Here is a 27,467-nt window from a genome sequence, read left to right as displayed (position 1 = left end):
ATTTAAAAAAATATACCACGAAATTAGTTTTTGTGTGACACAAACACAGCATGTCCATCGTTTTGCCGCTCGGCGCGAGCAACAGGTGCACAGATCGGCAGTGACTGCGTCATGAATTATTCATGAGATGCTTAATGAGCAGCTGGGTATGAACTCTGCTCGGGCTCGAAGTCGAAAGTAGTCAGTAGTTGTAGTCCACGAGCGCTGGAGAAAGTCAGTGGGGGTCCCACCTGCGTGCCTACAGTTCTCTATTGTCTTGTGGACACCCCTAAATGAAAAATAAAATGTCACCTTCGGTGTCCCCTCACTTTATTTCCGAAAAGGAGGTAGCCACACATTGCACCAAGGAATCGTGCTGGGTGTTGTTAGGGACGCGCGTCTACGATGTGACGGGCTTCCTTCGGATGCACCCGGGCGGAGAGGCGCTCATCCTCCGCCGCTCTGGCAGGGACATCAGCGGCGAGATCGAAGGACCCCCACACCGGCACTCGGAGAACGCTCGGCGGTGGATGGAGCAGTACTACATCGGTGAACTCGACAGAGACAGCACAGATGAAGATACGGAGGTGAGTCCCGATATAGCAAAAGAAAGTCACTCAAATAGTCACATGCACTATTTTGAGGAAGTTTAACTATAAGAGAGGTCACATCTTAAGATGCCAATCTTTGGTTCAGGATGCATTACTTAACACAAACCGAGCCAGAAAGGTAGGCTAGCCTACTTAAGGAGGACGTTTGGTGTGTAAAGATTCTTAATAGTCATGACAGATTTTAATTCTGAGTCGGATCTTTTTTAATAAATCTATGGAGTTAGTTCACGATTCGAAGTGAATCGGTCCAAGCTGTTCTCCACTCACACCGACTCACTTAATCGAGAAATAAAACATACTGTAAATATGTTTACGACTTAAGTGCATGCTCAATTTATCGTTTATTATTAAAACATGAAAAAGATTTTGCGTGTCTGTGTGACAGAAATGAATTTTAGTAGGTTATTATGCAGTAGCTTAAATGTAGGAATTATGTTAGGTTCTAAATGACTGAACAAACTAAATTGGGACTAATACAACATATTTAAGAAAAAACAAATAAAAGCAATATGTGACCCTGGACCACAAAACCAGTGGTAAGTGTCAATTTTTCAAAATTGAGATTTATACATAGTCTGAAACCTGAATAAATAAGTTATTAAATTGTTAGGATTGGACAATATTAGGCTGAGATACAACTATTTGAAAATCTGGAATCTGAGGGTGCAAAAAAACACAAAATATTGAGAAAATCGCTTTTAAAGTTGTCCAAATTAATTTCTTAGCAATGCGTATTACTAATCAAAAATGAAGTTTTGAGATATTTACAGTTGGAAATTTAAAAAATATCTTACTGGAACATGATCTTTAGCTACTTAATGTCCTAATGATTTTTGGCATAAAAGAAAAAAAACAATCATTTTGACCCATACAATGTATTTTTGGCTATTGCTACAATATACCCCAGCGACTTAAGACTGGCTTTGTGGTCCAGGGTCACACATATGCTACATTGTTTTTTGTATGCATGTTTAAGAACAAATCACATGCCATGCCAGTATGTCACACGTGATGATGCAATTATCATCAGGTCATAAAAGAATCACGAATCGATTATTTATTAATTTTTTTTAAATAAAGTTTTATTAACTAAATTTTTTTTTAACCAGTTAATTTTTTTTTTTTTACCTTAGTAATATTTGAAAACCCTTTGATAAGAAACGCCTAGATTATTATAGTGATATTTGTGTGCCGTGTCAGCAGGTAGATATTCCACTGAGGGCTCTTATTAGATAAACAAGCCTTCTGTGCTTGCCTCTCCTCTGTCACTCCCCAAGGAACAAGCTGGGGAAGGACCAGGTATCTCAGCTTCCAGTTCCAGCTTTATGTATTATTTTAGTTGTATTGTTAGTTTTATACATATCTAGTCATAACAAAACTGTTAAGTATTGACAGGATTTTATTGCCATTATGCCTGTAATAAACATCTTGATATGAGGCATGTACTGGCTACAAGCTCAAAGTGCAGAAGAAGGGTGGATATTTCAGAATGTAGAAGGTGTAAATGTGTGTGTGTGTGTGTGTGTGTGTGTGTGTGTGTGTGTGTGTGTGAGAGAGACACAATCAAACCGGTCTGTCTTGTCTAAGCACTGGCATAAACTCCAGCATGACCCACGACAAAATAGTTGAGCAGGAGAGTTTCCACGCCACTTCAGGTTTCACAGAGTACTGTCAGCATTCACATGAAAGGGTTCACATGAAGTATCATTGCAATTAATAGTTACTTCACAATTTCATATTCGTTTCTAAATGAAATCAAGCTTCACTCATTTGCTGGTATCGTGGACCTTTTCAACTATACATGTGTGTAAAATAAGGGAGCGTTAAAAGTTGCATTGTTCATTGTCTTGAGTTGTGATTGGCTTGAAATTAGCATGTATTCAAATTTCTGGACGACCTGACTCCAAGACACTAATGTTACCAAACATTTCAAAGTAATTGCTTCAATTAATATAAAGTTATTCATAATAAATTCATAGCAAATTCACTGTATACATTATTTAGTTTAGAATATTAAGAAGCGGCATGTTTATTTGACTAATTATAGTACAACTTTACAGGTTTTCTGCACTTAAAAACCTGTAAATATGCTTCCTGGAAAACGTATTAAGGAAATATATCAAGGGATTTTAAAATAGTGTTTTCCAGTTGATTAATTTAAATGAATTAGGGTAAATGTAATTCCATTTTTGAGATCCGATTATAAAAAGAAAAAATAATTTATTATCCTACTTGATGTCTTAACCAATTGATATGTTTGTTACTATATACCTCCTATAATTTCAAGTCAATCAGATCATTGCACTCTGAGATATGGGTCTCCATGTGTTCACACTGTCTGGCGGCCATTTTGAAAGCTGTCTAAAAACTTTCACCAAAAGAGGAGCCCCTTAAATGTGCATTTTTAGATGTTTAAGCCTTTATTTTGGGTAAGTTTCACTACTTATTGTAAAATTAAGAGATTAATGTTCAGACTTTTGCATATTATAACCTGGAACTTGGATGTGGGAAATAATTACATTAGATCCAAAAGATAGTTTTAGCAACACAGCGCAGATGCTACAGAACACAGTTAGCTGATTAGCTGTATAAGATTGTGTGCTACGCTAACATATTACTTCACAGGCATTACTGGCTTGTACTTTTACATCCATAATATTATAAATTGACAGTTTATTGCTGGTCTGTCATTTTATACTGCTGTAATTTTTACAGATTTCAAGATTTCAATTTTAAGATTTCATATTATTTTAAGGTGAGCTTAAAGGGTGCACTACTTTTATAGATATTGTTAATAATAGTTGTTCATATTAAAATATGTATGAACTTAATACATGACCTAGGCTATTTATTTAGCACAAATCCTGTCATTTTAATAAATATTACATTAAATTTATTAAAAATTGTTGCTGCCCCAATTAAGCTCAGTGTGCTCTCTAAGTTCTTCCACATTGAGTGTCTATGTAAATACTTCATAAACAGACTTTAAATATTAACTGATGGTTGTCACTTTAAGTTAATATATAAATTTTCTATGGATTCTGTCAACTCAAATCATAATGAGGCTATTTTCTGTGTTCATTCCCATTAATTAATTAATTAATTAATATTTTATTTGTTTGTTTTATTTGATTTTTGAATGTGTTACTTAGCTGAACATGGACTAGTCTAGATGTTGCAATGTGCTTAGATGACACTTCATTATGAATATATAGGCTAACCGATCGATTTGAATGCCTTGTTGCTTGATTTTAGTGTTCTGTTTTTGTTGGTGATTGACTTTGTACCTTCAAAAAAGTATATTTTTACAATTATTCTTTAAAAATTTTCCTTAAAGTAAACAAGAATTTGTAATAAAACATGACGTGAGCTTAATGGGAACATGGGTGTGCTTAAAGGGTACAAAAATGTACCCATTAAGCACAGCCAGACTTTTTGAATTTAATGATGTATATCTTAATTGAAATGCCTTTGTCATTTAAAATAAAATTAAATATTTTTGTGTGAGAGATTAATATTTTATTTTAACATAACTTTTTGTACTGAAACCAATATCTTGTGCACTAAAAATGTCTCCATGTAGATTTTGGTGAGCTTAATACATTACATTTACCCTACATTAAAATGAATTTAATTTAAAATGTAATGATTTATTCATTAATTTTTTTCAATTAATCTCTAAAATCCTTATGTAGTAATCACTAACGACCAGAGAAGTCATGCAAATTAATTTGTTAAAAAGTGTGGGAACACTGACTTAGAATTCCCACACATTTCTGAACCAAAGGCTTTTAAGAACAGATTACATCATTAATTATTTCTAGACCCTCATTGCTGTAATCATTTAGCATGTTTGTTGTAAAGCAGGAGTGTGTTTATACAGTATGTGATATAGTGAATGAGTGTATATTTTTGGGATTGCGTTGATTTGAGTGTTTCGGACACATTGCAAATTGTGGCCTATATTTGATGCGGAGTTTAACTTTGACGCTTTGAGTCACCCATCTTGAATGTTCGAGTCATTTGTCAGCAGCTTGCAGTGTAAACAGTCTGATCCTTTAAATAGTGTGAGGACTTGAATCCCCACCACTCAAGACAAGGGCTTGTCCTGAGATATTGCTAATCTATATTTCCACATAGTTTCACCAGCACGTTTTAACACCTTCAGGTGATAAATACTGCTGTAGTACAAAGTATTTCAAAATCAGTGAAGTTAGAGCTAATTATTGAGTTACTAAGTATTTTTTTTTTAAAGATTTATCTTTAATTCAGTGCGAGAGATCAACTACATTTCTCTCAAAGATTGAAAGTGTATTTGTCTCATGAGATTATCTGTCTAGGCGATTTGCAATTTTTTTTTGACCTTTGATATCTGATATTAGAGTGTGGCATACAAATTTAAATGTAAAATTCCTATTAGTTATTGAGTGACCAATGGCAAGGTGTTTTTCTTTCAGTCCCAGTTCTTTATTTCACTGCAAAATATCAAAAACAGAAGCAAATTTTAGAAGCAAGGAACTTTTAACCTTTAGATCTTTATTAATCTCTGATCTTTTTTAAGAAAAAATGATGTTTAAACAGAGCAACTGTTTTCAACATTAATAATAATCAGAAATGTTTCTTGAGCAGGAAATCAGCATATTAGAATGATTTCTGAAGGATCACGTAACACTGAAGACTCTGGAGTAATGATGCTGAAATTCAGCTTTGCATCAAAGGAATAAATCATATTTTAAAATATATCCAAATTAAAAAAAAACTTATTTTAAATTGTAATAATATTTCACAATATTACTGTTTTTACTGTGTTTTTGTTTAAATAAATGCAGCCTGGATAAGACTTTAAAAAATCCCTACGAATTTCTGCTTCACCTTTGATTGATTTTCATGATAGAGCATTATAATTTTATCAAGATTTATCAAAGTGAAGACAGCCCTAAACCAGATCGATCTTCAAAAGTTCAGTAAAATTTTATCATGCTTATCGTTTTTTTTTTTATTGTTTCTTTTATGACGCACTCATTTTCAAAACAAGCTCCTCCTTGAGATCTTAAGCCCATTGATTGCTGTTTGTTCCCACTGAGAAACAATAGTGACTCATGATATTAGTCACATATTCCTATTTAATGCTGAAAATCTGGCTAGACCTGCTATAAACTTTTAAAACTTGAAAGTATTCATAGTATTAATGCATATGACATTGCAAGGACAAACTCAAAAGGCCTTAGTCAGGCAGCAAAACAAACATCCAAGAAATCAGGGGGGACGTCTGTCTCTTTTTCTAATTGATTGCCCGTGAAACCAGCTGGACCTGTTGACTAGGTGCGGGGGCTGTAGTCCATTTGCTCATATCTAGTAAGGGTATGACAAGGCGATGACCTGTTATGGGTTTGCTGCCAGTGATGTAATGACAAAATGGTGTCAGGCGGTTCCACTTCTTAAACAAGCATGAATTTGAATGAGGAGAACGAGATAGTGAAGTGATGCATGAATGTCTAGGTAAATAGCTGTTAGGGTTTTGGATATATTGATTGTCCTTTATGAAACAACTGGCCTTGTGGCTGTTAGTTACATTGTAACTAGAATTGTAAGATCGTAATGATCACTATTGTAAAGCAAGGCATCACTTCAGTTCATAACTCTGTACAGAGGTGAAAGGCCAAAGGCTTCTTTAGCACCTTTATTTACATCACTCGGACATTTTCATGGCATGTAGTGGTGTCAGCTCAAGTAGTGCCCACATTCACACTCCTAAACGCTCTGACACATGCACATTTGAATTTATGACTTAAGGTTGGATTATTGGCTTTATTTTAAGATTCAGGTTTATTTTCTATTCCATTTACAGAGAGATTATGCTGTATAGGACTAAAAAGATATAAGGAATTTGATTAACTTCTTATAATTGGAAAAAATACTTTTTACTGGTCCAGATTCTTAATTCTGAATCAAAATGACCCATCTTGTATCTCTTCATACTTGTGCTATTACTTGTATTTGTGTTATTTTATAGTATTTTTTTTTTTTCATAATTTTTCATCAAAATGATTTGCTTTTAGGGATTTGCCAATACAGATTAAGCCATAATTATGCTCATGTTATGGCTGACAACTGATAAATTACAGATATGTTGATATTATACTGTTTTGTCTAAATAAATTACAATTGAAATACCAAAATCAATTATTATAAATGCTAAACCAATTTAGGCACAACATTATTCTGTACAGTGTGGAAAAGTGCATATTCATTTTGAGATTGGCAAAAGATAACATTTAATAACAGTTTTTTTTTTTTAAGACTAAATAAGTGTTAGAGAATGGAAAAGCTTGTAAAATGTAAATGTGCATGCTTTATTAATTTTATTTTTTACAATTATTCAAAATAATAAATATTATGATACAGTATAAAATTGATATAATATTGGCTGATAACTATTATGGTACCAATATGTACCAATTCAGCTGATGTCATTAAGGCTGCAAACTCTGGTCTGAAATTGTTCCATTTAATGTTTTACTCAAAAAATATGTCTCAATACAAAAGTAAATTGGCTTGATATAATAGAAATCAAATTTTAGGCTGTCGTTGTTCTAGTCCATTTGAAACCCTTTAGTGAACATCATCTCACCAAGTTAGAGTGAACTGGTTTAGTTGCCTGTTAATTTTTTGAGAAGAACGAAGGCATGAATCTCTGGAATGCTTCCTTTCTGAGGATATGAATCTCATTTCTCCTTCAATAGCCTTTTTGTTTTCCATGGCTTCAGCCACAAAGCAGCATGCCAACCTTCACCAAGAGCCATCTTGGTTGTGAATGCTCAATACAGTGAAATTCACTGAAATTCCTTTCATAATATTGTCTCGTGGTTGGATCAGTGTAGTTCATGCTACAATCCAAGTATGCCTACTACCACAAGACTGTAGGAAGAACAGGTATCCTCTGGTGTGAGAAGTGTTTACTGCCGGCTGCTATGCCGACAGGGATGGCCTCAGTACTTAGTTGCCCTAGTGTCATCAAATCTATTTGCCTTGTAACCCTCCATTCTCTTTCCCCAAGGAGACTGTGTCAGACTGGCGAATTACACATTGTGAATGCAAGACATTTGGGAGCCAGAGGTGCTTAGAAATTCTCACTGATTGATAGGTCACTGATAGATTATATGCAGATGGCTTGGTCACAATCGGTCCCTAAGGTAACTAAGGTTTGCTTGCTCATTAACTGCATCAAGCTACCAGACGGTCCCCAGGAGAGCAGCATGCTGGGTACAAGACTCATAATCCTGGTGTCACCAGGAGACACTTGTTTCCATGGCTCTGGGTGGAACCCTGGGACCTGGAAAATCTCTTAACGTAGCAAAACGCACAATATGGCTAAGGTTGGTTTTAAATGCCTCCGCAGTTGATGTACAGTGAAAGAGGGGAATCAGTGCTAAAATGTACTCAGAAAAGAACTCTTACACAGTTACTCGACCGTGTCAAAGTTCACACTGACACACTCCCATGAGGCGCACGCATGGTTTCGTCTCGACTAATTTAACTGCTTATAATACAATGCATAGAGAATCATTGTGCCAACTGAATAAGTGCAATTCATATAAATCCTGTCTGAATTGTGGCTTTGCAAAGAAAAAGGGTGTATTGTTCCAAAGCTGACACCGTAGAAGTTCAGCAGAGCCATCCTTCACATTTTACATAGATTTTTTGGAAAAGTTTGTTGTTGTATGTACAGTTTAAGCACATATGATTTGAACTCCATTAAATCTGCTAGATCTCAAAGCTTGAAATCAAAACAAAGTGTTAAAAAGGTTCTTAAAGATACTAGATACTAGCCAAGACAAGTTTGACCAGAGAAGGTTACATTTGGAACGATCAGGTGGTGTCATTCTTAGAACTCAGCGGATCTTTTGTAGGATCTCATTATGACTTCTGTGCTTTTGTAACTTTGGCATTTGAATGGTGTTTGCCTTCAATGTGCTGATGAAGTTTCTAACAGGTTCAGCCAGTAGAGAAGATCCTGGATTGTTTAGCTTGTCAAAGTCTTCAAAAGTGATATAAATGTGGAATGACACAACAAAGTTAGAAACCTGTGTTTAGTGGATGTGCGTTACCCCCGTTCCCTATCTTTTCAAATGCATTTTCTACTCCCTTTATGATATAACTATTGATTTTATAGATTTCTTCTTATCTCATAAGATACCTACATTATACAATTGTTTATTGTAGAGAACATGAAGCTGAGATGTTCCTCTTTAATGGAGAAGCTGACCCTTGTTAGCCTGCTTGGGGAATATTTGGTTAGGTTGAGTATTAAACTTTAAACTACAGGCATGCAGGCATGTCACTCTACCACATTTACAGGAGTCATTTGTATCAGAATTTTAAAATTGTTGATACTGATATCATAGCAAAAGCCAATGAACACATTTGTGTATTATCAATATTAGTGTAATAATAAGAGATTGAATTAGAACAATGGCCTTTTAGTAAGTATTTCTCCATTAAGCTAAATTATTTTGAAGATTTTCAAAGTAGTTTTAATATAAATAAAATGGTGTTCTTTTGGTATTATTAAAAAAATGACAAACTAATAGCAGGCAATAGATACATTTTAGGTAAACGGTCATGTTTTTTCTGGTTTTTAAGTACTACCAATATTGTAGAAAAGAGTGGTATTGTTTTTTATCAACTGACTTTTTACCCAAGTCCCAGTATTTTGACATTCATACAGGCATGACTGTACTTACTATTACACAATTTATCTCAAAATGGGAAAAAAGTGGCCATTGTGCAGACGTAGGAGAAATGATGTGAACTTCAGACGTGCTAATCCTGTTGCATGGATTTCTAATCTTCTTGATGATGCTCTTCCTGGATTGAAGGTCTTTACATGTGAGAAGGCTCTTGATCGATGAACTCTGTACGATAGGACATGTTCATGTGTGCAGACCTGCAAATGAAGAAACCTTTGTACCCTTGTTTGAAGGGAGGAACCTGAAGAGTGTTATTGCAGGAAGATTTATGGTCTTTTACAAGCGTAGGGTAAACGTTTTTCACATTTACCCTTTTGATTTTTTTTTTTTTTACCTTTTGCACTATGCAAATACAAGTACTTTTACTTGTTTAATGAATATTTTTGACTCTCTTGATTTAAAAATGGGGTTTATTCTGTCATAATGAGATGAGAATTGACTGGTTTCAAGACGGATCATGAGAATAGTCACAACAACCTTTGCCCGACTATATCCCAAACATCTGATCTTTCTCATATTTGCCAACCCCAAGATAATGAAGCTGGTCATTGATGTTAAATTTGGCTTGGCGTTTGAGGAAAGGAATGAAGCAAAAGAGAAAAGAACGAGGAAAATGCTTGGGAGGACTCTCAGTATCTGGCCCAGCAGGTTCCACCAGTTCTCTGCTGATGCAGCTTACCAACCAACAACATCTTTGTTTATGGTGAGAGTGGACGGCTCTTGACCCCGCCTACCACTTTAAATTCCACATCTACAGGTCTGGGATCAGTTTCGGCTTTGGAATAGTGTTAAAAAGCCGATCCTTAACCAGCTGTGGAACAGAACGAGGCTTGAGAGGAAAGCACAAAGAAAGAGGCATTGATTTGAATGCAAAGCCTACGGATAACTCAGCATTCAAAACCTTAAAGGATTATTCTGGGTTCGGTACACGTTAAGCTCAGTTAACAGCATTTGTGCCATAATGTTGTTGATTATCACAGAAATGAATTTCCACTTGTCCCTCATTTTCTTTAAAACAGAAATTTGGGGCCAATTTGTAAAAGTTATAATAATTTTTGTAAACGACAGTTATAATATAATCGTATAGCCAGAAGATGGCTTTAGTTCAAATAATGCACAAGTTTTAACACAAGAAATAATGTAAGTGATTTTTAACAAAATTTCACGAACTTAACATTTCTGCTTTGCATTTCTTAAAAAACTGGCCCTATTCACTTCCATTGTACCAAGTACCTCACTGTAACTTTAGGTCTTTTTAAAGAACATGAGGGACAAGTCAAAATGATATTTTTCAACATTATGTCAGATAATGTCCAACTTTGACACACTACAACCAAGCTTGTTCTTTTACATGCATGGTGCATATTTGTGATTCATAATCTTAGAACAGTGATGCATTCAGCAACCCTTCCCTCAGTACATTTGTGTTAACATGTAGCTTTGTTTAGTCATTTACATATGTTGAACAAGAAGCCAGCCTTTTCGACTTACATCACAAGACTTTCCCATGTCTGCTCACCTCGCCAATTGCTTGACATAAAAACTCAACCTTGCATGGAGAATAAGAAAATCTTTCTACAATTTTTAGAAAGAAAACTGGTGTATTTTGAGAGATATGTGGATCTGGAAATTGGTAGGTTGACAAGGGACTTCCGCTTGCGAATTTACATAAGTGTTGCTCTGAATAACACTGGCCAAATGTTTTACATCTGCCCCAAATCACTGCCACTTCACATGGCCGATGTTTTCGAGAGCTTGGAGTAGTCCATCAGTTGCTGCCTCTTATCAGGATCAGTCCGTCCAACTGTGTATCCTGGCACCGGTTGGATAATGGTTAATAATTGACTTGGAAGAACCCTCATGGGTCATGTCCTGAGCACTGTTGAAACGGGTGAGGTAATGCGGCATAGCTTTTTTTTAAACTAGCATTTTTATTTCTAAGAACCACTGATTTTATCACTAATTTTGGACAAACTTCTAGAATGATGCCTAATGAGGTTGCGTCAAGATTCTTCAGGGATCCAGTTTGACCTAAGATGAATGAATGAATTTTTTTCTTTTTTTTCTTTGCAGGTCAACAACCTAAATCAGAGTTGTCTGATCCTGTTCCGAAAAGGCCAATGTCCCGCAGAGTTTAGCTCCAGTCTGCCTCAACACACTTGCCTGGAACTTCCTAGTAATTCTCACACCTGAGGTGTGTTTAATTTAGGCTGGAGCTAAACTCTGCAGGTCAGTGGCCCTTTAGGAGCAGGACTGGACACCCCTGGTCTAAATAGACCCAAATGATGTCAGTCAATGTGAACTTTGACTATAGCACTTTTACTCTACTGGAAACCCCTTCTCGACAAGACCACAGGCTTGGCCAGCCAATGATAGTTAAACAAATATCTCATTGTACAAGCATTAGAGAAGCAATTGCTCAGGTGGAAGTATCCAAACTAATGTCTGTGCTTTTACAAAGATTGCCAAACATCCTCTCTTCCAGTACCTTTGTTAATGCTAAACTCATTACAAATGTCTGCAGTTTGAGAACAATAGGGGTGTGTTTTTCCACTAGTTGGTATGCGGCTATATTTGCTCCTACATCTTTATCTGGGGAATGTGGTGGGTTTGAGCAAATTATGAAGAGCACTGCCTACCGTCACCATCGACTGGGAGAGCTTATTAGGTTTGGCTAGGCGTTGCTGATGGCCTTAGTGCCCTTTCGAGTGTATGTATCCGAGGCTCTCAACCCCCAACCGTACTCTTACCATCACCCCAGCACCATTCGACACACTGCCAGCCCTGTTTGGATTGTACCAGCCTGAGCTCTCTTCCTCTGTCCTCCACGCTTTTGTTCTCGCAACTTTTTCTGTATGTATGTGTGTCTCTGTCATTCAGTGTCCCGGACCCTTACTGCTCCATAAAGAAGCCTTATTGTTCACCCAGTGGAATTCTTTCAGCCCCCATGCCAATCTACATCACCGGCCTCCTTCTTGCCCTCATCTTACTGAACATTCATTTTCTGCAATTTGCCTCTGAAAATCTCGTTGATGATAATATTACCAACACAAAATGTTGCAGGATCTTGCTGCTTCCCTGGAATCCAGATGATCTGATGTTTCTGGATTAATTGTCTTTAAAAGAACTCATGCTCCAAGGTCAGCCAAGCCCAAATGTAGGGTTTCCTGTCTGCCGCAATGGGATAACCCTGAAAACTTTTCACACCTGGTTCATGCAATTTTATTTACGTCACTATATAAACTACGCTGTTGCTTGATTTTGAGTCTGCCAGTGCAGCTGTCGTAACTTTAGTCCAATAGATATTTGCATACCACACCGGAAAATTATACCGTCTAGGTGTAATGACTTATGATTGTATTTTCATACATTCCACTCTGTTGGTCTTCATGCAGAGTATCAGTCCTAATCACACAGTGCTTTTGCTGAATGCTAAAAGTGACAACTTCCTGTTGCTTTCTTTCCTTCCTCCTTTTTTCTTTCATACCAATAAAGACCATGTTATATAATTGTGGTTTCTAGACATCAGCATTCGCCATTTAAAAACCCTCTGTAACCACTAGAAAGGATTACTAACCTCATCCAGATTTAATTTATTCTCTCAATGTCCAGTGAGAACAATTGAAAAGCCTCTCTTTTGTAAATAAGCACCCTTTTACAAGGAAATAGGATATATAATGTAGTATGGCACACACATGGTGGGTTGCGTTGTGTGTGTTTTATCAAGAGACGAAGGATCATGTACGCTTCATTTGATTGCAGATTTGTTTGGGTTTAATTAACTGTGAAGAAATATAACAAAGGCATAGACCATAAAAATGGAAATGAAGTGGAAATGGGAAGTGGTTTAGTTTTGTGGTTGTTATTATTATTTTTATTTTTTTTCTTCTCAAAATTTCCATGGCGAGGGTGGGTGTTGTGGTTTTGTGGTACAGATAAAGTGGTCTGAATAAACACGTCTCACTGTCTCTTAGGACAACAATACATCTCTTTGGTTATGTGACCTAGGATAGGTTTAACCAATCTTCTGACTGTGGATCACTTTTGAAAATCTTTCCAGGTGCACAAACTTAACCACATAATCATGAGCCATATTCACATGCAATATAACCTTCTGTACAGTTAATCTTTATGAAGATATTGTTATTATTAGATAAGGATATATTAAGATATTAAGAAGATATATTAAGATATATTAAGATAGAAGAAGATATTAAGTTATTATTTCTTCATGCTTGTTCAGTGAAAATTTAGCTTTTAGATTTGTGTCCCTCAGGGATAGACCTTCGTTTTTGGGAAAAGTCTCCCAAGTTTTATATGTATACATGACAAAAAAACAGCATTTTGCTAATAATTATTATGATCTAATTTTATTAAAAATTGTAATTAATTCCACACTTCATACAATGAACTAAGGCAATATTTTTTTTTTTTTTTAAATGTTTATGAAAATATGCTTTTCTTTTAAAGGGTAAGTTCACCCAGAAATCATTAATTACACAGCCTTGTTCCAAACTTTGTTCGTTAATAAAGTTATTTTTGTTTTCTTTGCGCACAAAAAATATTCTCGTAGCTTCATAAAATTATGGTTGAACCACTGATGCCACACAGACTATTTTAACAATGTCTTAACTACCTTTTTGGGCCTTGAACGTGTCGGTTGCATCGCTGTCTATGCAGGGTTAGAAAGCTCTCAGATTTCATCAAAAATATCTTAATTTGTGCTCCGAAGATGAACGAAAGTCTTACGGGTTTGGAACGACATGAGAGTGAGTAATTAATGACAGAATTGTCATTTTTGGATGAACTCTCCCTTTAAATTCATTTACATTTCAAACTAAGATCTTGATGTTGAGTGAAATAATAAAAGTACATGTGTATGTTATGTCAACTACTGTGTTTATTTGGAGTCCAATAGCAACCTTATCCTTGGACGCAGAGTTTCACAGAATGAGGTTTACCATCTAGACACAATCCCTTTGAAGGCTCTTTCACCCGCAGTCCTGTTGAGCTCAAACTATCTTCTGCACCACAGATCAGAGAATTCTGATAGACCCCCAACCAGCCATCTGCATCATAGGACGATTAAACCTTAACCAGCCCTACAGCTACTGTCTCCTTTGAACAACTGCAACTTGTTCTAACCATAATCCAAGTCTCTCATGTTAGTAACTAGGCCCTAATTGACCTTACCCTATCCAAGCTTTTCTAGTTTCCTTCCTTATAACCCTGAGATAACTGTGTATTATTTTGCCCTACTTTAAAGCACTTTTGCACTTTACCAAATTGCATCTCACCCTGCTTTTCCTAAAGACTTCTTCACCTGCTTTTCCTAAGCTTTTGGCTGCAGGCATCTCGCACAAGAAGCTGCCAAAGTTGGCTAAATCACCTGCCAAGCGACCACACATGACTGAACCGTCACGCTCATATCTGCACCTCCACTATCCCGGTTCTCGCTTCAGCACCCTTGTTCACCTCGGCAAAAGGACAGCATACATCTCGTATCACGTGCTGGTCATAATGCAACACACACACACACTCACTAATACAACACTATTTCTGAGCTGTTAAGGCAAATGATTTGCTGGCGTTCACAGTCAATTTGTGGTGGCTCTTTGACCATGAACTTAAAAACAACTCAAAAACTGCCTCACCACAAAATCATGGAGTTTATCAAGACCAGATTGTATCTTCTTTTTGACAATTTCTAAGTTTGGTACTTGGATGCTATGTATACCAAACAAATTGTTCACTTGAAGGCATGCAATCAAGATGTCAAAATGCAAGTACATGCCAGATTGAAACGTATCGTTTGACTTCTGCTTTCTAATCTGTTTTGTTTTCTGCAAAAGGCCTGTCGTGCAGGTTTTCAGCAGCTGCAGTGCTCTGATAGTGACTGTATCTATAACGACAACTGTTTGTTTCTGGATGCAATCCCTTGTGTTTTGTCTTGGGACTGTTCTGGAGTTAATTTCTGTGTGTGTGTTTGTGTGAATTGTTTCTTCAGGGTGTAAAAAATTCAAATAAAAATTAATTTGATATATTTGCATTCTTCAGACCCGTGGATTTTGTGTCACTAACAACCAGTGAATATATTATCGCAGTGTTAATCCCCCTTTTCTCTTTTTCCTGTAGGTTTGTGTGTATTTCTAAGCTAATGATTGGCGTGGCTCATTGTAAACAGTGAAACACCCCAGCAGTCACGTATACATATTGCGTGCTGGGTGTGTCCAGGACAGGTGCAATAAATCGAAATGACCACTTGATATGGTGCTGTATTTTTATAAATTGTTGTATGTGTTATCCAAGCTGCAAGTTAAGCATTAAAGTGGATGTTATTTTGAGTGTGACAACAGCACGGACTGACTCTGAGTAAGCTTTAGCTGGTGTCAGTGTCAACAGAAGTGCACTCAAAGATGGGTTTGCATGTGTGTGTATGATGTTTGGACACAGTCGTCTGGAATATCTGGTCAGGCTTGTCTGCTTTTAAAAGTTTGTTTGAGCATTTTTCATTGTTTCTTGCAGAATTATGTTTTTGCAGTGGGGGAAGCCCCTTCCACTTCACTATGAAAAATAATACTAATCATTGTATGTATACATGTCTATGTGTGTGTTTGTTTTTGTAAAAAGATGTATCACAATATAAGCAAAATGATAAATAAATAAAAAAATAAACTTTTTAAAAATATTTATAATAAGAAATGTTTCTTTATCACCAAATCAGCATATTGGAATGATTTGTGAAAAACCATGTTACACTGAAAAAAAATAAGATTTTTATTTTGCAAGTTTTTGCACGCATATTTTTTAAGTAAAATTTTAATACGTAATTAAGTAAAATCTACTTAACTAAGTTGTATAAAATTAGTAAAGGAAATAAGTAAATTTAACATGGCCAGGTAGAGTTTGAGTAATTTCTACTTAATTATTTTAAGTTTACCCTACTACAATACTCAAGTACATTTCACTCAGTCACGGTTTGTAAACTTTACTCAAACAACATGGCACTGAAAAAAAAATGCCTGTAAAGCATGTGGTTAAGTTACAAGCACGCATGTAAGCAAGTAGACTGCTCGTTATTCATTTTAAGTTAATATGTTGACTCAATATAGTTATTATTAACTGAATGAACGCAGAGACCTGAATACTTGGCACATGACGGTGACAATCAGTGAATAGTGTTTGAGTATGAATGGGTCATTTTGAGTAAAAAATGAACTCCAGATGTCACAAAACAGCATGTTGCTTAACCTAACAACAAAAGCAATCACAGAATAGTGAAAATACATCTCGAAAACGGCGAAAATAAAATTACCTTATTAATTATTCATGCCCAAGTGCATGATGGGAACAACGGGATCAAGGCGTTGATATTTACTTAATATTTGTAAAAATAACAAACAATGCCACGTAAAATATACTTAAGTTCAAACTTTAAATTCTACAAGCTTAAATCGAGTACTAATATTGAATTTAGTCTTATTTCAATTCTTGCCTGAACTAAATTATTTAATGTAGAAATTACATTTGTTTCTCTGTAGTATTTACTTCACCACAAAATAATTTTTATCAGTGTAGTAATGGCTGCTGAAAATCCAGCTTTGCATTACAGGAATAAATAAAATTGCAAAATACAATAAAATGGAAAACTACGGTGGCCGAGAGATCTCAACGCGCTGTAAATAGAAAAAACACCTACAAATTAAGAAAACAACTTCATCAATTTGACAACACACGCGCTGCAAATGCTCACAACACAAACAAATAAAGAAACGCGATGCAAATAAAATTCTTTATTCGGTTGCCTTGTGAGCATTTGCAGCACCTGCTGTCAAACTGATGAAGATGTTTTCTATTTGCATGTGTTTTCTGAAGTTGCAGTACGTTGAGCTCTCTCGGCCACCGTAGAAAACAGTTATTACTATTTTTACTGTATTTGATGAAATAAATGCAACCTTGTTGAGCTTCATGAGGCTTATTTCACTGTATATTAATTATACATTGTATATTAATAATTTTTCGTGTATTCCAGTTATAGCGAAGGCCTTTTTCATTATATAATAATTTTATATTTTATTATATCTGATTCAGTGGAAAGTGGTACAGAAAAAATGGTGATTTTTATAACTGTGATATGCAGAGACGGATGATGGTAAGTGGGTAAAAGACTCATTGAGAGAAAAAGAAAAAACAGGACTGAACATGTGGTCAGGTCACAAATACTGACTTGGTCTTCAGCAAACCCAAACTGAAGGTCATGAAAACCAGGGCTATGACCAGGTCCTAACAGCCTACTTTTTACACACTCCCTTAATGCCGATTCTTTCTTCTTGTTACAATCCCATTACTGTTACTGTTCTAATACAGATGTCATTACTTGTATCAGCAGGAAATTTCACCTGTTGTTCACTTGCTGTTAGGACAAGCTGTTTTGCACAATGGAAATACCTGCATGACATTGCATTTACAACGTTTCCAGAATAAGACTATATCAATAAAATAAGTAATGCACTGGGGAAAATAATTTCTCAAGCGCATAAAACGACACAATCACTCCATCAAAGCACCTGACCCTGTAAAGTGATGCCATTGATGGAGATTCTCCAGAACACCGTTTTTAGCGACCAGTTGCTACAACTTTTTTTTTGCACTAAAAAGGCCACCTTAATGAAACACGTAATTTTCCCAATCCTTGATGATTTTCATAAGAATAATTAAGCAGAGTGAATTTTTATATAATAGCTAAGAGTGTGACTCTGTTACAGGTCAATAACGAATGCAAGAAATAGAGATATTTGGACCTTTATGTATATTTTATGTTTGAAATATATTGTACTGAAATCGCATGCAGGTCTGGATACAATTGCGTAAATATCATTCAATACCACGAAACCTCTGAGTAGGTTTGCGCTGTTTTAATCGCAATAACCCAGGGGGCCTCAGTCACACACAGACAGCAACAGAACAGCCGTCAACCTCCTATAACTATAATTCTATGGCGAGTGTATGATGTGGCTTAGGTGTTAGGTTGCCACGGACGTGTGTGTGTGTGTGTGTGTGTGTGTGTAGGTGTGAAGGGGGGCAGTGATAATCACCTCTTTAACGCGAGACCTGATTAATATTTCACCCGTCCCACCAAACTAGTCATCTGTGAAGGGTGTGTTTTGAGTGTGTGTGTGTGTGTGTGACCCTATGGAGAAATGAGAAGCTCTTCCAGCTTGTGGGATGAGGTCCATGACGTAATGTGTACCGTGTGAATAAGGCGTTGTGTACTTTGGTGTTATGATGATGACGATGAGGGTAGGTGTATGTTTTATGATGTGAAAAGCATATTTGTCTCATTTATAATCACAGATATCTGTGCCATATTGTTGTAATTTTTAATGTTAGATTTGAATCTAACTAGTACACCGTCACTGATATTTTTGGTTTTATTAGTATCGTTTTAGTTTTCTGAACAGCAGATCTGATTCACAAGGGACTTCAGTGTCTTAATGACTGCCTTATTCTAGTCCACTATCTCTGATTGGTTATTTTATTGAAAGTGTTTTGTTTTTGTTAGTATTTATTTGATTGATTTTTGGATTTCTGAACAACAGCAGGTTTGACTTAGTTTTGTTGCCGCAACTAATATACTTCTTTAAAACGGAGCACACAATTTAATCATTGATATTTATTGACAAATTAAATTTTAAAAATGGTTTGATTTTAGGTATTTCTCAGTTGTGTAAATATTGCTTTTCAAATAGTTATTCAAGTAAAATATCAGTAATAAAGATCAAAGTAAATAAGAGTAGTTTAATTACAGATTATTAACATTAAAATTCTACACAGTATTGTTTTCCTAATTAAAACACTTGTTATTAATAGATAATCTGCTGGTCGTAATGCCCCCTGGGCTAATTATAATACTTTTTCATAATAAAAAACGTAATTAAGTATTTTTACACTTTTAAGACATGAAAAGTGCTTGTAAAAAAACAAAATAAATGTTTCATCTACACACACATAACATGAAGGCTTCAGTCATATTAGTAGCATACTAAAAGTTTAATTTTACTCAAAGCAGGTCACCTCATGGTGGATGACATGTTGAGATCACATGACCAGTCAGATGCTACTTGCCGCAGCTCGGTATTTTCCTTTGTTGTCAGACAGGTTCATATCAGGCCACGAATCACATATACAATAGTACAAAAGAATTCATAACAAATGCCAATGCAAATTGAACAGGGATGAATCTCACCTCATCAAACATGATCATGAGGCTCAAGCTTTTCTGAACTGTTCCTATTCTTCTGTTCTAGACTCTGAGACAGAGGAAGAAGATCCCAGACAGCACCACAGAAGAAGAAACCTCAGCCATCAATAAGTGCAGCAAAGTTGATGAAGAAACGGTATGCGAAAGTGAAAGACAAACTGGTGTTACAAGCATATTCCTGACTGAAATGCAAGCTACAAGCACAAAACAAACATAAAAAAAAATGTGTTTACAGTTATGCAAAACCATACATAGACTTCCACTGTAAGTGCATTTCTGTGCATGCTTTTTTTGGGGAGCACAAATAAGGTTAAATAGTTGATTTAGTGAGATCAAGTAGTTTATCTAGAATTTTTCTGTCTTTAGTTTTAGCTTAGTTAATATTTTGCTCCGTAGTGCAACAGCTCGTGGGAAACATCTGATCGATGTGTGGTGGGCATGACGTTAGACCAAACTAAATATATATTACTTCCTTGAGACATTACAAAAACATAGTTTTACACATTCATACACTCAAAATGACTTTCTGTGGTAATCAACAACATGCCACAGATGCTGGTGACTGAGCAGAACTTGCATTTACAGAGAACAATCATTTAAACATATCATGCATTTGTTTGCTTGACATCTGGAAGTGAAGCTTTAGTTCATATGACAGGAAACCGCAAGCAGCCATTCCTCTTTTCGCTTGAACCGACAGTGAAACACTTAACAGAGCAGGTGACTTTCTGTTGTCTCTCTGGTACGGTGATTATCATTTAAGACTTGTCTCTTTAAGACTTCCTTTTCTTCTTGTGGTTGAACGATGCCACAAGCTGGATAAAGTGAGAATACTTTTGTGCTTCACTGACAATGAAAAATGCTAGTGTATATACTTCTCTAGCTCTAACTTCTCTAGCTCTCTTTTTGTGTGTGAATGTCCTGTGTTCTCTATCAGAGGCATGCAGGTCTTTCACAAGCATCGATTGTTTGGTTCAAATCCCTTGAATTTGACAGACGGGGTCAATGATTTAGAGAACACTGACCCCCTTTGCAGAACCACGCTGTGCCATTCGTTACTTGTAGTAATAAATACATGCATGCGTGTGTGTGTGTGTGTGAAGTTGAAGTATTTCCTTATTTACTAGTATATAAGTAATAAGTAATATATATATATAAAATAAAATTAATGATTATATATAAATATATATGTAATAATTATACAAATTCTTATAATTATATTTTATAAAAAATAATAATATAATAAATTACCTTTTTATTTTGATTTTACAGTAAAAATATGATCCACCCGGACTTTTCATAGTGAGATTCATATTAATTGTTCTTACTCCGTCATTCTTCAGCCTCAGGTGTTACATTACAGGCCAACACATAACCTGTGCATCAGGCTTAGGCATAACAACCAGCACCGTAATTAATGCCGTAATGAAACTTGTAAGCCAGACAGGCTAGGCAACCAGTCCAGACCAGATTTCTGGGTTCATTATAGCAGGAATGTGGTCTCGGCACCGGTTTATTGCCGCACTCTCATTCATTCCAGCGTTGCTGTAAAGCAAAAGATGTTTATTTGTTATAATATGTCCTCCTATTGATGATGTGATGGACATTTCCTAGAATTAAACCTGAATACATTCTGTCCTCCTCCTCGTTCCACAAAACAAGTCAAGTGGGTGGTTATGGTTAAGTTGTTCTTGGTATTCTGTCATGGAATATTAAATGTAAATAACTGACTAAATCAGAACTATGATCAAGCTTTTTTGTGAATTGGGCCCTAGATAATGTCATTGAATTGCAATGACCTTTTGTACTTTGTGACTAGTCACTCGCCCATCATGGTCCAACATCGTGACTCTGGAGAGGTGTTAATATGCGCATGATTACCGAAATGTCAGCCTACTGTTTCATAAATTACAAGCACAGAAGCACGCATATATAGACTTCAGGTTCAGTCCATCTTGAGTTCAAGGCCTCTGCTTCCTGTCTTTGAATCTCATTGAGTTGCAGCTCCCTATAGGTTCTGGGCCGATATGAACTCCAGTATGTCATCTTAGACACGCCCACCTCCTCTGCTATATACTGTTATAGTGACCCCTAGTGGAGAACATAGGAAAAGCATCTGGTCAAAGTTTGCACCATAAACGATGAACAGTAAAATGATTCAGCAAACTAACTTCACTGATAGCCAACATTCCTGGTGCGCAGCACTTTCTGAACTCTGTTATCTTTTATATAACGGCAGGAAAATGAACAGGATATTTAATAGGATAGCAATAAAGGGTTGAGTTAGTCAACTTACACAAGGTTGTTAGTATGAAGTTAGTAGGTTAATGAATGTTAGTAATTAGATGGAAAAACAAATGAAATTAAATTTTGCCTTGGCAACTGAAATAAGCTGAAGTACTAAAATTAATAAAACCAAATAAAAATAAATTAAAGCTAGATAGAAATATTAAAAAAAATAAATAAATGACAAAAGCGCATAACAAAATTGCACATAAAAAGCCCTAAAATTAAAACTTAAAATATAAAAATAATTCAAAATGCTTTAATAGTATATAAATAATATTAGAATAACACTGTTATCAATTTTATTGTCCATACAGGATCTGGTAGACTGGCGGAAGCCACTGGCCTGGCAGGTCGGATATCTTGGAGAGAAATATGACACATGGGTCCATCAGCCTGTGGACAGACCGATCAGGCTGTTTGAGAATGACTTTTTTGAGGCCAACACAAAGACTTCATGGTAAGAGAAATCACATTACAGGATCGAGCATCTCTGGCTGCTTGTGTTTGTTTAGTTAAACATTGTACACTAGTAATATTATGCTACGTTATATGTGAGTGGTGGTTAATTAACAGATGCTTGAACTTTGCCGTGTGTGTTTGCAGGTACATGGTGCCAATTGTATGGATGCCTTTGGTGATCTTTCTGAGCTGGTACTGCTACACGTTATTGGCACAAGAGAGGACAAGACTTTTTATTTCATCAGGTGTGTGTAAAATGTGTTTTAAAACATTCTTATTTGATTTACTTAAAATCCACTGAAGTTTTTTTTTTACTTATATGTGACCCTCTCAGTGAAATCCAAGCTAAAGTCTCAAAATCTAATTATGAGATAACAAGCATCAAAGTTTGATTTTAACCATTAATTTCACTACGATCTCAGTCTTTGACATGGCCTTACTCAGTCAATATTAAAGATATAAAGATTACATTTTCACAGAATGTTCTTTACCTTATAAAGGATATACTTCAACTTTTTTCAGTTTAAGTAATTAATTGTTTTCCTACATAGCTTTAATTAAATTCATTTAAACTTCTGTTTTATTTTTAAACTTAATTATTTTAGTTAGTTGCCAAGGCAATTTCAAATTTTAGTTTTAAGTTTAAAGTTTTCCATCTAATATTTATACTTCATTTTATTTTTGCTATATTTCAGTTACCAAAAACAACTTTACTATAAGTAACACAATAACAACACTTAATATTATATAACACAGTTAATGGGATCGTTCACACAAAAATGTCACCTCGTCACCCTCGTGTCGTTCCAAACCCGTAAGACCTTTATTCATCTTCAGAACACAAATGAAGATATTTTTGATGAAATCCGAGAGTTTTCTGACCCTCCATAGACAGAAAGCCAACTGACACGTTCTAGGCCCAGAAAGGTAGTAAAGACCTCGTTGAATATAGTCCATGTGATGACAGTGGTTCAACCATAATTTTATGAAGCTACAAGAATTTATTTTTGTTTTCTTTGCGCACAAAAAGTATTTTTGTAGCTTCATAACATTGCAGTTGAGCCACTGGTACACTGATATTTTAACAATGTCTTTACTATCTCTCTGGGCCTTGAACGTGTCAGTTGGGTTGCTGTCTATGGAGGGTCAGAAAGCTCTCAGATTTCATCAAAAATACCTTCATTTGTGTTCCGAAGGTGAACGAAGGTCTTACGGGTTTGGAACGACATGAGGGTGAGTGATTAACATTTTTGTGTGAACGATCCCTTTAAGTAAGTAATTGATCTTAGTGAAGGATTATGGACCAGTGGATAATTTTTATTTTATTTTAAATTTTTACATTTTAGACTACTCCATTCTGGTCCACAAGTACAGCTTTCCGTTCATCTTCATGCTTGGCATGTTCCTGTGGTCGTTCGTCGAGTACTGCATCCATCGCTTTGTCTTCCACATGCGCCCGCCTGCCCACAATTATTACCTCATCACGCTGCACTTCCTGTTGCATGGTCAGCACCACAAGGTGTGTGATTTTGATTGATACTTGAGAGTCATTAATCATTTATTGAGTAGATGAATTTACATAATTCATTAGATATTGATGAAGCTTTATCTAATTCTCTTTTCTTACCCGACAGTCTCCGTTTGATGGCTCTCGTCTGGTGTTTCCTCCGAGTCTGGCCGCCATTGTCATGGGCGCTTTTTACCTGATACTCAGGCAGACGTTGTCTGAGGGTCTGGGAACCTCCCTGTTCGTGGGGGGTCTGTGTGGATATGTGGTCTATGACATGATCCACTACTATCTGCACTACGGCTCGCCACGGAAGGACTCCTACTTGTACGGGCTGAAAGCGTACCACGTCAAACACCACTTTGAACACCAAAGGGCAGGTGAGGACATGAGATTTGAGATGCCAGGCGTTAGAGCATCTCTCTACAGCAGTGTTTCTCAAACCTGTCCTGGAGTACCCCCAGCCCTGCACATTTTGTATGTCTCCCTCATCTATCACATCTATCATAACTCATCAGCTCATTAGTGGAGACTGCAAGACCTGAAGTGGGTGTGTCAGATATAGGGAGACATACAAAATGTGCAGTGCTGGGGGTACTTCATGGACAGGTTTGTGCTCTACACAAATGAGCTTAAGACCAGTGTCAAGTTAAAGTGAATAAAAATGTTAATTTTAAATAATTTTTATACAATAATAACAATAATAATAAAAATAATAATTTACTGTAACCTTATATACAAAAAAGTAATTTAAGGTGTTTTTAATTTCTTTTTATTTAAATTTTTTCCCTTTAATATTTTATGCCACCCAAGTTTGTAGTGTCAACTTTAAATTAAATTAAATACAAAAAGTGTAAATGTCGCAACTAGTCCATACGTAAAGACAGTGTTTGAAAACCTATTTTTTTAAACTTTTAAAAAATTATATTGCATGATGTTAAATATAAAATATAAAATAATATAATATATAACAAAATAATATATAAAGGTTAAATAAATATTACTAATTTAATTAATAATAAAATGTATTATTAATTATTATATTGTTAATAATATATTATTAATTGAAATAACTTTGAAAATGTTATAAATTGTTTATATATATGTATGTGTGTGTGTGTGTATGTGTGTGAATTAAACAGTACGATATAAAATAGTACAAATGTTATTATTATATTGTTAATATTAAATATACTATTAAATTATAATTTTGAAAATGTATTATTCTTCTAAATTGTGTATGTATAAATTACATAGTACAATATAAAACCATCTAATATAAAAATGAATATTACTTATTTAATGAATAATAAAAATGTATTAAGTTATTATTGTTAATATTAAATCTAATATTAATTGAGAATTATTTTGAAAATTATTCTTCTAAATTGTGTGTGTATAGGTTACATAGTACAATCTAAAATATATCATTATTATATTGTTAATATTAAATATAATGTTATTAATTGAAATAATAATTTTGAAAGTGTATTATAAATTGTGTATATGTATGATGTATAAATTATATAGTACAATTTATAATAATATAATATGAAATTAATATTACTAATTTAAGAATGTACTATTAAATATTACATTGTTAATATTAAATATAATTAACTGAAATAATTTTGAAAATGTATTATAAATTGTGTGTGTGTATATGTAAGTCTTCAGGGCTATGGCATTTAAAATATTTATGTTAAAGAATAATATTTATTGCACATTGTTTAATATTAAAATAAATATTTAATGTTTTAAAATATTTAATTGTATTTATTTATTACATTTAACCTGTTGTTTGCATTGTTTTTGTTTTCTCCTTTTTAAAACCTTCTGTTCATCCTGTGTTTTTTTTTGTTTTGTTTTGTTTTTTTCTTTCAGGTTTTGGCATCACCACCACATTCTGGGACCACCCCTTCAACACAGTCATCCCCGAGCAGACGTTTTAGAAGAGCTGTTTTTTTTTTGCCACAATGACCAAATCAAAATCCCCCAAACAAACTCCCATAAATCTCTCCCTTTATCACTGTGATAGGTACAGTGTCTTACCCTGCTGCTGCTACCAGCTATTAGTCTTAGCTTCACCACCATCATCATCATCATGTCATAAATTATTTAGAGAAGGGGGAGTGCCTAAAACAAACAAACAGAATCACAGAATGTCAAGCTATATAAATATTTATATACTATGTATGAATGTACTGACGAATCAAAATGTTGGATGAAATCTGTAAATGTCTTTTATTAGAGGCACAAGAATATCAAAATCACAGTTTTTGTCCATCCATGTAAAGTCAAGAGATGTATAGACAGGGACCGGTAAGTGTAGGACGGTGCGTGAAGGTGCGAGTGGAAATGATTTCTTAGTCGTAGTGTTAAGAAGCTGAAGGCTAGCAGAAGGAGGTCCTTTCGGTGGCCAAGTGCGTCATTGCCTTTAAGGAAAACTCAGGAAAGTCTCAGATGCTTTAATTCTTCTCAGTGTTGATGCTGCAACCGCTTACGGATCATCGCTTTCTCCCCACCTGTCAATCATAACTTTGCTCCGCCCTAATTGTGACATTCTGCTCTGGTGATCTCGCTTTTCTTTCTCATCTCACCCACTTCGAGGTGTTTTTTTGCCAAGCGACTTACTAATATCCTGATCTGGAGGACGTCACAAGTAGCTGCTCCTCGAGTAATATGTTACATATCCAGTGAGATATTAAGTTATTGAGGATTGAAGTTGGCTTTTGGTTCTCCTGTGGACGATTCTGCACTTTGAGCTCATGGTGAGGGCGTGAAGCGGGGTGCATGGGCCTCTCCTGCCGGTGAGGGTTGCCAGCCGTCCGTAGCTGTCATAGGGTGGAGGGTCTGTAGAAATCCTCTGTCGTCGTTATTAACGTAGATCTAGCCGGCGCAACCCTTCCATCTGGTGTGACGATCTGCTGCATCTGACCAGGCGTCAGGAGAGCGAGAACATCCTCGGCTGATCTCTCATCCGTTCATACGGCAGATCCGTTCACTTGTATTGTTTCCTGCTCATTTTAGACCTTGCCTTTGTCTTGAGTCAATGGTTCAATGATGTTGGAATTCTGGGAAATATCCTAGAAAAGCTGTGACCACATGTAACTCTGCTTTATACAGTCATTTTGAGCATAATTAATGTTTCAGATGAATAAATATATATGTGATATTTAAGTAAAAATGATCCTGATGTGCCTTAGGGGCATTGCCTGCCTTCCTGCTCCTTCTGAACCAATTGGTTGGACGTTTCAGCCAAAGACATGGAAGGACATTTGAATAGAGCTTTTCTTCATACCATGATTCTGTTGGCACAACGAAACTAATAAAATGCAATGGACGTTGTAATGATCTTTGATTATTTTGTAACTGTGACACCATCCTGGACAGATCCTATGTCATAGGAGAACGCTTTCAGTTGAGGCAAGTCAACAGAGCAATATATCTGTTTACTTGAAATCACATTGAGAGCTTTTAATTCAGATACAATTTTCAGCTATAGATGCCTCTAATAAATCTGTTTACTACTATGTATTTTTATTTTGGAATTTAAAATTTCTATGCAAATGCAATTGTATTTGTAAATAAACTGTATATTTCTGAGGACA

At 35.5% G+C, this 27,467-nt stretch overlaps 1 protein-coding gene across 1 annotated transcript; it reads left to right on the top strand.

The window, feature by feature from the left end:
- The first annotated feature begins 146 nt into the window (after positions 1-146).
- On the top strand, positions 147-27,467 carry fa2h (fatty acid 2-hydroxylase). Its single transcript, XM_058768033.1, has 7 exons — positions 147-566; positions 19,648-19,737; positions 22,205-22,347; positions 22,494-22,594; positions 23,696-23,868; positions 23,984-24,236; positions 25,741-27,467. The coding sequence occupies exons 1-7, from the start codon at positions 273-275 to the stop codon at positions 25,806-25,808; spliced, it is 1,122 nt and encodes a 373-aa protein (XP_058624016.1). The 5' UTR covers positions 147-272; the 3' UTR covers positions 25,809-27,467.

This window comes from Onychostoma macrolepis, chromosome 25 (assembly GCF_012432095.1).
Source record: "Onychostoma macrolepis isolate SWU-2019 chromosome 25, ASM1243209v1, whole genome shotgun sequence".
In the NCBI taxonomy this organism is placed as follows: Eukaryota; Metazoa; Chordata; class Actinopteri; order Cypriniformes; family Cyprinidae; genus Onychostoma; species Onychostoma macrolepis.
Note: the sequence above shows the minus strand (reverse complement) of the source record. Positions and strands in the feature narration are given on the sequence as shown.